The following is a 12235-nucleotide window of genomic DNA, read 5'->3' as shown; positions in this document are numbered from 1 at the left end:
GATCATGATGAACTGGTGAATTAAATGGAACTTTTCTCACTGATGTTGAGTGGGAATGAGATTGAATTCTTGACATAGCAGCTTGAGCATACAACAGCAAGGCAGCTTGAGCAACGGTTCCCCGTGGAGTTAATTCCGATGCTCCTTTTCAGGCAGTGAAAGGATGTTTAAAGTAAAAACATTCTTTTTTGATACAAATAGATCTTTGGGAATTTTCTTTTATGCATCACTTGTTAGATGGTAGTGATGTGCTCAGCACTGTACAAACTCATAAAATAAATTCTCAGCTTTCTCTTGAAGGGATAACAACTTCAAAGATTGGGGGAATGCGAGATGCATTGGATTGGATGCATTGGAGGTAGTTAGCTTAGAAAAAGTTGTCTCTAATTCTAGATCTGTCTTCAGCTGTGCTACTGGTTACTGTTGTTAGAAGTAAGAGAGTTCTTCATAGGTGTTGGAAGCTATTCTCAAACGCAATAGCACAAACGAATCAAAACCTTTTATTTTCTAGTAGCTTGTACATATAAGGGCTGCAATGTGCTAGTCAATACATTTGGGTGTAATTTTTGATAGACATGGAAATTAGATGAAATCAGTACAGATAATAGGATTTTATTGTGAAATTTGAGACTTGAAATTTTTAGCCTTTATGTATAGTTTTTAGTAATAAGACAGGTTTAAAACAAACTGCGCTCCCTCAGAGCTGTTTCCTTCTACCTTCTGAGACCCTAAGAAGCTGTTTTACCATTCCTTAAAGATTAGGCTACAACATTCTGTATCTTGTCATTAAGGTGTGTTTGCTCTATGCATTAATTTGTAGTAAGGATTTTGACTTTGGAGGTGGTGTTGTCTTCAATGTCATAGAAATTGAGTTGCTAAAGCATCCTTGAAATACATAGTCTGCTTTTTTCCCCCTATATAATGTGTATATATAATATATTTTTATGTATAAAATACCTATCACATATATACATTTATGAAAGTGTTCATGTTCTTTGGATGATTATATCTGTAACTCTTCTCTTTGCACAGGTCTGAGAGCAGTGCCATTCTTCAGAGTCAGATGAATATCCTCTTCCCTTTTCTGTCTTGTGCACACTCCTTTCTTTGAGCTTGAGTTTAACTGTTGTTGTTGTGACACCCTTTCTTGCTTGATTCTTGTAGCCTTTCATACTACTTTGTCTGTGGTCTGACTCTCTTGTTGGTGCAGCAAATGTACCCTTTGTCTTCAATATGGGCGTTCAAAATTTTTCTGTTCCAACAGTATTTTTAGAGAGGAGAGTGGAAAACATGATCAGTTCTTCGTGGAAAACTTAAAGGCTTCAGTTTCTATTTACATTTTGAATCAGAACAAAATCAATATATTCAAGATTTCTTTTTTCATGTGGAAAATTAAAAAGGTGATCAGACTAGCCCCAGAAGACCACATCATTGCAGTTTTACTGTAGCTAAGCCAGTCTCATCTTTTTGCAAATAAAGAACTTCTTAAATGAAAAGTGTGTATAGCAGGTTATTTGTTTAGTATATGAGACTGAAATTCACGCCCTGGTTTTGTTTTACTTGATTGAATTATGAGATGAGTTTTTAGGTGAATGCATTCGGTGTGGACACAGGGCATTGGAGGCAAGTGGCAGGAACCAGGTTTGGTTATTATGTTTAGCTTAGGAACAGTACTGTGTTCATGCAATTGCCCAGGTTTGGTGAGATCAGAGAGGTCTTGTTGCTGTTTCCTCAGTACCAAGTAGGCAGATCTACATGGGATTTCCAGGGAGGTTCTGAGAATAACCGATGTTTATTGTGGAATGTGTCCTAAATTTTGACCAGCCACTCAGAAATTTCTTTTGCGTGCAGCTCTTACTAAAAGCAGGCAGCTTCAGAGCTGCTGGGAAGCCTGGTCGGTTGGAACCACAGCAATCTGTAATGGTTGCAAGGCACGTACGCAGGCCTAGCGCCTCATACTACGGGTGTCTCTTTGATCTTATTTTGTTATTACAGAAATACGGTTACGCTGTCGTTATACCTATTTTGTTTAAGTATTAATGCCATTTATTTTGGCGCCAGGGTTTTAGTTTGTTTTTTCAGTACGTTCTTTAGCCCAAGGAGAAGGGAGTAAAGCATGTGTGTCTTCTGATGGTCCTGCAGAAGAGACAGACACCCCCCTGTTCTATGCGCTTGTGAAACAGCTGTGCATGGAGTTCATAATTGTGTGATTAATCATGCTTAAACCAGACTTCTGATGCATGTTTTGTACATGGCATGGATGTATTTGCTTTGCAAGATGATGATGGGAAATCATGCTTCAAAAACATTCTTTGTTTGGTAACGGAGTATTTTTTTTTAAACGAGCTATTGGAATGCATCTGTACCCTTTATGTGGAAATGCATGCACTTGCGTCTAGAGACGGAGGCAGAAATGCGATGGACCTTGCCGGCACGCATGCCCTTATGCAGGAACGTGCAAGACAAAATAGGTTTGCGTTGTTTGCAGGTGCATTTTGAGAGGCTGATTATAGACTTGACACTTAATGTAATGCGCTGATTACCTTGGAGTCCAATCGTGCAAAGGTTTACAGCTGAGGCTTGTACTGACCGCTGTGAGGAATCCCACTGACTGTGATTTTGAAAGAACTCTCTGTGTAAGAGAGAAGTAAAATTTGGCATCGTGGCACAAACACTCCAGATGATCTCTAATGTAGTCTCCAAAAGCTGACAGAAGCTGCAAAAATGGCTTTGGCAAGTTTCTAAACTTCTGTCTAAGAGAGTTTTTTCTCTGTATTGATAGAAATTACATGCCTTAGTTTTGTCTCTTTCAAGGCTGTGATGGATAAATTTCAGAAATATGAAAAGGCTGGGGGAAGCCTGAAGCTATACAAGTTTTCCTTTTTCCTTCTTCAGCGTGTTGTAAAAACAGTGTAAATGTTTGAGATAATAAAGGAAGATATGCCAAGGAAAAATCTCTTGTTCTCTAGCTGTATACATTTAAGATGTAATCATTCTGGTGATGGAGTGTTATGACTCTGAAGGTAATATGTAGCATTCTGGTCTATTTAATCTTTGTGATGTCAATACTCAGCAATAACCCTAATTTTTAGCTTTTGTAATTTTTTTTTCAAAGGGTTAGACATGAAGAAACCCAGCTTTGGCATGAAAACGAACATAAACTTTTGAGATCTACTTACCAGGAGCGGATGCAGGTTTCGGCCACAAAGCGAAACCAACTTTTTCAAGAGGAGAAACGGTTACAGGTAACAGGACTGCAAAGTTGTCTGTAAGAACCAGTGCTCTATGGGGAAAAGCTCATAAGCTGTTGCACAGAATTAAATAAATTTATTGTTATATTGATTTTGCTTCTGTGCAGCAATTAGAGCCTTGGCTGTAGTCCAGTTAATAATCTAAGTGATGATTGGAGATGGCAGCCACAGGAGTTGTGTTAATCTCATTACAGAGAAGCAGAACTGAAAGGCTTGGTGGCTTGTGTGCGTGCTTTAGCTTTCCTCATTATGTTTTGAAGTGTGCTCTTTATGTTCTAATTTACCATTTTAATTTTTCACTGGTCTTCAGAAGTCTTCATTCGAAGGCAAAAAATTTTCATCCATTTCTGGTTAGAATTGACTATAAATACATGATTTACCATCTTTTGTTCCCGAAAGATGATTGATGCATTTCATAACGATGAAGGAATCATCATGGAGCAGTCAGCATTTGCCAACAATAACTTTACACTGACACGTGATGTCGCAACGTGGTAATTTGGCAAATGGAATGTTTTTAAGATGGCTTCTGTCCAATTTTAAATCTGCAAGCTTTTTAAGCAAAATTTAGCTCTTTCTTTTCACTGTCCTTCAAAAATCTCAGTTCACTGTCCTTCAAAAATCTCAGTTCACTGTCTACTACAAGTCTTTGCTCCACCTCCTTTTAAACCTTGGCGATCACACTCAGCAATGTGACATCTTAGAGAGCTAGTAGGTGTAGCGCTCTTTTTTTTTTTTTTTTCTGCAGTCTTGTCTTGAGATCTCATTATTTTTGATACTTTTTTCCTTTGGTGGATGAGATTGTATAATCATCTGTGTGTTTGTATATACATAAGTATATATATAAAACCCAGAAAGGGACAGAGAACAGCATCTTAGATGAGCATTGCAAAATCTTACTTAGATGAAGAAACGTCTTTTCTATCCTAGTCATCACCTTTATATTGTTTAGATTTATTTTGTGAATCTATAAGAGGAGACATAGTGTAGTTCAGTGTTATCAGTGTCCGGAAAACTATTTTTGATAATCTAGACATCCAGCCAGCCACCTCAAGATATTCAACTGAAAGCTGCTGTACTTAAGACTCCACACTGGCAAATGTTATTATACTTGCTCCAGGTAAATCTTTGTTCCTATGTAGTTATACTAGGGATGAATTGGCTACGTCGTTGTACAGGCACGCTATTTATAAGCATTTGATTTGGTTTGTGTTTTTTTTTTTTTTTTGGCCTCAGCCCTGCTTTACTTTACCTCTCTCCTGTTGGTTGTGCATTTGTCTTCAGGGATTTGAGAGCCTGTGACAATATCTAAAATTTACATATTAATGTTTCTACTGCAATCTGTACTTCATGGAGAACACTATCCCGTCAGCAAAGCTGGAGGTTTACGATGGGTACTGATTAGCTGTTGTGTTGGAAATCTCAGTTTAAACTCAAATCCACAAAGTAAAACTCCAGCTTATGTTTAGTGAGCTGAATATCACCTGCTACTCCATGCTGAGACTTTAAGTCCTTTTCATCTGTCCCTGGAGGCCAACCAAGAGCACATTAAAGGCTTCTTGGCATTTCTGGAAAAGAATGCGGGAGAATTCCAGTTTACTGACTAAAATTTCCATTCTCCCAAGAATGCCTGTGAACTATTCCCGAGCAGAACAGCTTTCTCCCTGTGAATGCAGATTGTGTGCTTCTGGTATCTATTTATGTTGTAAAAACATTTCAGTACTAAAAGTGTGTTTCCAAAACCAAATTCTGTTCATCTCCCTTTCCGTTCCCATGTAGGTTGCTTATTGCAGTGATTGCAATTACTACGTTTTTCACAGAATATGAAGGTCTTTGTATTAAGTAGGGCTTATTAAGATTTTGGCAGTATTCCCAAGCCAGTAACACAGACAGAATTGTCCTCTGTGCGCACTAAAAGCCTAATTTGAGACTGAAAGAAACAAAACTGATGTTTTTGGCCTGCTGACCTTTCTGTCCTTGACAAGTGCCTGTGGGTTGAACCATGGGCCACTCTGTTCTCTTGTCGCTAAATCTAAAACCAAAAAAGGAGGAAAATAATAGATGAATCTATTGCGCAGCACTAATATAAGTTGAAATTTTTGAGCCAACCAACCATTTAACATGCAAGGACTGTTTCTTCTTGTTTTAAGTGATACTCAGGGAGATTGTTGCAGTGCAGCAAACCTGGAAAGCATGTTTGTTGACAAAATGAGCATTAGTGAACTAAACTTCACTTAAATTACATCGAAACCTTAATATTCTTTTAATGTTTTTAAAGTGAAGCACTCGTAAAGCAAAGAAATGCCAGTCAGCTCTCTGTGCATAGTATGTCTGTTTTATGAGAGTCTATAATTATATGAGCATGCCTTCCCCCCACCTCCCCACCCCGGATCCCTGCCTCATACATTGCTGGAGATGGAAAGTGCTTGTTGAGATATTCAGAATACCATTTCATCTTCATTACTCGGTATTCGGCCCCAGAACCCTTTTACTGTATGCCACTCAAACCTTCCTTTGGATGCAGATTTATTAATTTGTGAATGGGCTCTTTTTACAGCATTAATCAACATGGCATCCGAGTGATTCAAAACCACTTAATTTTATCTCCATAACATCGCTTTGGGTGAAAACATATTCTTACTGCCATTTTACAGATAGAAAGTGAAGAAGTGAATTGCCATAAAAAGCTGTATGGTTGTTTCTAATGTCAATTTTGTAATGCCTGCTTATTTACCTGAAAAAGTTGCCTGTTGTTGTTGGTTTCTTGTGTGTTGTTTTTTTTTTTTTCTTTTTAGCTGGACTGAAATATGGTCAGAGCATGGAATTCTGAGCTTTGATTTCTGTTGAGAGTCTATAGATAGCACTTCAGAGACCCCTGTTGTTGGTTGTACGGAAAACGCTCAGCATTCAGTCTCTGGCTGTCTGTGAAGAATAACAGCCACTTAAAGTGGCTTGCAAAGTTTCACAGAGATTATAAGAAATGTAGGAATACAATCAAATTCTCCAGTATGGCATTCAGCTGCTTCAATAGCACTTAGTCCTCCTTTGATTATTTTTTTTTTATTTTTTATTTTTAAACTCACTTTTCAAATTCTGGGACAAATGAGCCAAGAGCCATACATTAAATAACTTTTACCTCAGCAACCTAGACTTCTTCACAAAGTGCTCCTTCCTTGGGTGCAAGCTATCTCTTGGGTTTTTGAAGAAGAATTAGAACACGCTCTTGCAAGAAACATCAGTATCGTATTGCACAGGGTTTGGACTTCTGGCAAGACAAGTGCAACTGTGGTTGAAGCTCTGGTCATTTTAAGTCAAGGGGGGAGGAATTTTACGCTTTAATTAAAATTAAATATTAATAATCAAAAGGACTAACCAGACAGTTGATGGTTGACCACTTGCATCCTGTGCCCAGTGTTGGATCGGAAGCCTAGAGGAACTATTGCAGGGTTGTTCTGCAGAAGGACAGATAGGTGGTTGATCACTGTAACTGCCAGTCTGTAGCACGATTCTGTTGTCATGGTTGAACTGAGATTTTTGGGGGTTTTGGGAAGTTTTTAACTTGGGAAATACCTGTGTATTTTAAAAGTAAAAGGTGATTGACGGTGTTATAAGAGGAACCTGAAATTTGGTATTGAAATGGAGGTGGGAAGTTTTGGACTCTTTCCACACTAGAGTTTCTACATACAACAAACAGGAGAATTTTGTGTGTCAACAAAAGAATGTCTTCTCATTTAATGTTGTGCTAAATTGGACAACCTTAATTCATGCTACTTCTGAGGCTTCTACTGCGTTTTTCTAGGGGCAGAGGGGTTTCTTTAACAGGATTCATAGTAAACTCAGGTTTCTGTTCTGTGCAGAGAGAAATTGAAGACCTCCGAGCAAGACTGACCATGTTAGAAGCAAAAGATCAACAGCTAAGAAGAGAAATTGAAGAACAAGATAGGCTTATTCAGTCACAGGACTGTGAACTGACTGCTTTACTTGGCTGTGTTTCTTTGAGAGCGCTACAGGAAATAAGCAAGGCTGTGGATGACACTTTAGCATCCTCCTATCAAATTCCATTCAGTCTGGATCTTCCAGGGACAATAAAGAGGTATTTAAATCCCAGTATGTTGTCAGTGATGTAGAGTCATATCTTCCCCAATGTACTGTTGAATTGGCTGTCAGTTGTTTTCTTTGTAATTGTGCCAACTCATTAGCTAGATTCAGACACTTAAAATTTTTTTAAAAGTGGATGTTGAAGTTTTAATATTAATATACTTCTTCAGGAAAGAAGACTTTGTAGTTATTTGAAAGTTTAAACTATTATCATCAGTTTAAACTATTTCTTGTTAACTGGTGGATTTCCACTCCCCCCCCCCAGCTTGGTAATGCAGTAATTACAACATATTTCTCATAACCTGAAAGTGTGTACTAGGCACCATCCAAATAAATTCTAGAGATGCTTCTTGCTTCAGTGAACTTCCAGTCATCATAAAGTCTGATGTGATGAGTGTTAGACAATGGACTTGAGGTAGTAGGGGAAGGGAGGCAGCATGAAAACTTTTGGGACGCCTACGGTTAAATGCACAGTGTATGGTTCCTTTAAATGGAAAAGAAGCTACTCTTGGTAACCTTTTGGAAATAACCTCATCTTTATTTACAAAAGCAATAGAAGTGCTTGGGGCCTAAACGTAACTGGCAGTCAATGGGACGTGAGTGATAGAACTTTGAAAGTGTTACTGCGGCTGTGTCACCAGGACAAAATAAAATTCCTGTTTATCCTAACTTGCATTTCTTCCAGATAAGCAATAACTATGTTGCTTGCAATTTTTTTCTCCCTTCATATTTATTGGATTTAGTTTGGTTATATTAACATTCATGAGAAATTGCTGCTCATGTGTGCTAATTTATACAGGTTTTTTTTAAAGTCAGCAGAATGTTTTGTAGAGGACATATTCCTCTCTTCTGAGGTTTGTTTAAAATTTTAAATTAGGTTATAGGAAGTAGTTTCTTGAATTAAGTTTAGTTTGTTTTAATAGTAACTTATACCTGTGTTTCTGAGATTGAGGAATAAAAGGTCTTAAGCAGTCTGTCTTAGAAGCTGTGCTTTGATTTGAGTTTTCTCTTAGTTTTGGATTTGCTTATTAAAGAATGTTCAGTGTTTTTTTTTTTTCTCTTTCACATTGCTGATGCAACATTTTGGTGGCACTTAACTCTGTGTGTGATTATTTAAAGATGAATTAAATTAGTACTGTTTCAGTAGGAACTTGCTTAGAGTTCTCTGCTCTCTAGCACCATGAATAACACAATCACTTGAGGGGAAAACAGACATTCATTATTTGAAGTGGGTTCAGAACTTTAATGAAGATTTAGAATTAATTTCATTCCTTTCTGTTAATTTTTAGAAGATGCCTTGAATGGAACTTTTCTATTTTAGTTTTGTTTGTTGATCAACTTCGTGTCACCAGGGCCGATGATCAGGTGCCTCTGCTCTCTTTACCATGGCTGGAGTTCCCCTGTTGCAAGTGGGGACAGACAAATGCTAGTTTGGGCTGCGCAAGTAAGCACATTTAGGCAGTCATCCATGACAGCCTTCAGGAACAGTTTAGATCTCCTATATCAGGTTGTAGTTGAGTATTCTTGTCAAAGCCCAAAGCCTTTTCTGACCAGAAGTAATGGCAATGATGTAGATGCCCACCTATGGCATGGTCAGGTGGAGGCTAAAGTCCTTGGTTCAGAACGTGGAAGCTCTGCATTTAGGTCCTCAGCAGCCTGACTGGATCCGAACCTACAACCTCAGTGCAAGCTCTTACCTGCCAAGGATTCCAGTGTCCTGGCAGGGAGTGTGCTCCATCACAGGAGCTGGGCCTTAATGTGTCCAGGAACACAAGAGCAGAAATCTGGCAACAGGCAAGAGGAGACCTGACTCTGGTAGGGCGAAAGTGGAGAGGATTAACGGTTATAGCACTCGGCTGAGATGCGAGAGAGACCTGGTGGTCATAGTTGTTGGGGGAGTTGGGAACCTTCCATCAATGAAGTGCTAGATCTACCCCTCCCGCTCCTTCTTCCCAACTTTGCTTTTAAGTGAGCCGGTAGGAACGTGTCACAGCCTGGGTGATGCAGCCTTTCAAAGAAGCAAGGTAGCACTAACTGTCTCTTCAGCAGCTTCTCTCCTCTCTGCAGGTGGTGGTGGCTGTCTCTCAATTAAAAATGTAGGTGTTTTCTCTACATGATGTGGCTTCTTGATCTGGTACATCCTATTCCAAATCTGCCCAAGTGTTGTGTATGTTGTGCCTGCTCCTACATTAAAAAAATGTGTAAGCTGTCTTGGGAGCACAGAGTGAAATCTTCAGTCCAGCTGTGTGACTCAACTGCTTGATTTTATCATGTGGCCCCTTCCTTGCCTTTGGTTCTCAAATCTCTTCCCGCAAACCACTTGCTCCTTTAGGTAGCTGAAAGCATCCCAAAGCTGTGCTTGTTTGATGGTCAGCAGACAAATTTCCAGCATGGGTTCTCTGCCACTTCTTGCTTTCAGGGCAGGCTATGTATCCAGAAGGGCTGAGGGGAAGAAAACACTTCTGCAACGGTTGCAGTTGTTTAACAGTGAGAGTTAGGCTCCCTGTTAAACTAAACAAAGCGATGAGTGTTTTCCTTTTAAAGCTGTGCAGTCCATCATACCTCAGGTACAGTGATCTTAAGCCTGCATTCAGTCATGTTCTGTTCTCTTGTTCTGTAAGATGAAAAAGCAGCAAGCAGTTAGTAAGAAATCTGGTGTGGATATACATCCTGCGTGCCTATGGGCATCCCCTATATTGTCATACAATTATAGAATAATTTAGGAGGTCATCTTGTTAAACTCCTGCCCAAAGTAGGACCATGATTTCCAGGTGAGATAAGGTGGCTCAGGACCCCATCTGAATTTTGCATGTCTCCAAGGATCGAGATTTTGCAGCCTTGCTAGGCATCCTACATTTCACCACCCTTGCTGTGAATGCTTTTTTTTTTGTCTCCTGTCTAGCCAGAATTTCCGTCATTGCAACTTGCATTGGCTTACTTCTTGTGAAAGGCAGTTGTATATTAGGTAGCAGGTTAAAATACTTAATGAAGCCAGTTCAGCATATTAGTTTTAAATTCCAAAGTCTTAATGTGGAAGAGATTTTTCTGCAGAAGTACATTTTATTTTATGAATCATTGCAGAGAAAAAAAAAAGAATAAAATTTAAAGCCTTCTAAAGTTAGGGCTATCTGTGTGAGAAATAAAGCTGTTACTCATGCACATATACTAAAGATCAGTGCTTACGTAGAAAGTCATTCAATATTGATGGGCTGTAAAGTACAATCTACCGGCTACGGGACTGCAGGATACTATGTATTTATAACAGCATTGTGCTAGTCCGTAAAGTACTGCTATAATGTGCTTTTGCATAATTATTTGTTGGGTCCATGAATTGCATTCAGCACTGGAATAACACAGGGCTGATGTGAAGCATCTCTTAAGACAATCTGTGCTGTAATGAATCGTATCGAGTGACTTGCAGCTCACTATAAAATAAAAATTATTTTGCTTTTCTTGGTCTAAATGCTATTAAATAGCAACTTATTAAAGCAAACTTCAGGGAACGTGAGAGAACATCTTAAATGAAGAATAATTACCCAGAGAGAAGTGTGCAGAAGCAAGAGAGCAAGTCAATGTAACATTGGGCTGAGCATTGTTTCTAAGCTTGTTTTTCTTGTCAAACATTGTTATTTTCAGGAAGATTAATAATCCTTTGTTTTGTCTTGTTTGTCTTGGTATGTGGTGGACTTTTTGAAAACAAAAAGTCTTTGTCAGGAACTATAGCATGCTTTGAGTTTGAAGAATTGAAAAGTGTTAGACTTGTTACCCTGGGCCCTTTCTTCCAGGCTGTTGGAAGCCAAGGTTAAAACCTGGTCGGTTAATGTGCAAACAAATAGGTTAACTTGTGTTTTGACAGGGATTCTCATCAAGGTTGAGACCACAGAACGTGGTGGTTTTGCTGATCCAGACAGGCCTAATTGCCCTCGATAAACTAAAGGGTGCAATCATTATAAAATGAGGAAATTGTAATGTAAAAGCTCAGTTTGCTTGTGTTTGAGGTGTGTTTAAAGGCTGGAAGCAGGTGGTGGTGTGGGCACCACGACGCATCGTAGTGTTTTAACTAAAAGTGACATACTGAAATCAGAGGAAAATAGGTCTGAGTGTTTCGGTGTGAAGTACTTCTCCTGGAGACTGCAAAAGGTAACAAAATACATCATTTCTGTATCCTCTACTGAAGAGGGCACCAATTTCAGAAAAAGATGTTTTTAACTAGTGTAACTTGAATCTTCTGATTATGAAATAAGACCATGTTAATTATTGGACTTATTCTCTTCGTTACCTGTTGTTTCCTTTTTTGTTTCTTTTTGTTTCACAGTGAAAGCTGGGGAAGTCTGTTACACTTCTATTTGTATTTACTTTCATTTAGCTTTTTCTCTTTTGGTTTTATCCATATCTACAGATGCATGTGACTGTACAGCGTGTCATCCTTAAAATAAATTGCACAGTTCCATCTGGATTATTGTCTGGGCACCGAATGCTGGTTGAAAGAAAGAAATTCAATTAAATATCTTTCAAAATATTTGAATACTCCGCCTATTCCTTCACCCTTCCCATGGAGCAATTTTTAATTAGTAGGAATTTGTTCCGCAGTGGGTGTGAGGGATCTTCTGAAGATAGGGAAATTCTCTATTCTGTATATTGGTTATTATAGTACTGTCATGGCCAGTGGCACGAGGAGCTGAACTTCAAGTTTTATGCAACCAGTTCACTCTGCTTTAGTGATGCCTGGAGCTCATCTGACAAAGATTAATTCAAAGTGAAATACAAATGCTCAGGGGGTTACAGACCTGATTAGTTGGAATATACTCAAAGCATTCAGCAACTTCAGTTGAGGCCATAGCCTGATAAAGGCAAAAAAACTTCTTCTTCAGAGGAGTTGGTTTACT

At 38.7% G+C, this 12235-nt stretch overlaps 1 protein-coding gene across 1 annotated transcript; it reads left to right on the top strand.

The window, feature by feature from the left end:
- Positions 1-3115: 3115 nt before the first annotated feature.
- DISC1 (disrupted in schizophrenia 1) lies at positions 3116-7344 on the top strand (the record flags this gene model as incomplete). The annotated part of the gene is made up of 2 exons (XM_009695715.1): positions 3116-3245; positions 7109-7344. Coding segments are annotated over 2 exons (366 nt in total), but the record flags the coding sequence as incomplete, so codon positions are not given.
- Between the last annotated feature and the right edge of the window lie 4891 nt (positions 7345-12235).

This window comes from Cariama cristata, unplaced genomic scaffold (assembly GCF_000690535.1).
Source record: "Cariama cristata isolate BGI_N322 unplaced genomic scaffold, ASM69053v1 scaffold21652, whole genome shotgun sequence".
Lineage (NCBI taxonomy): Eukaryota > Metazoa > Chordata > Aves > Cariamiformes > Cariamidae > Cariama > Cariama cristata.
The sequence above is the reverse complement of the archived record's forward strand: the minus strand, read 5'-3'. Positions and strand labels throughout refer to the sequence as shown.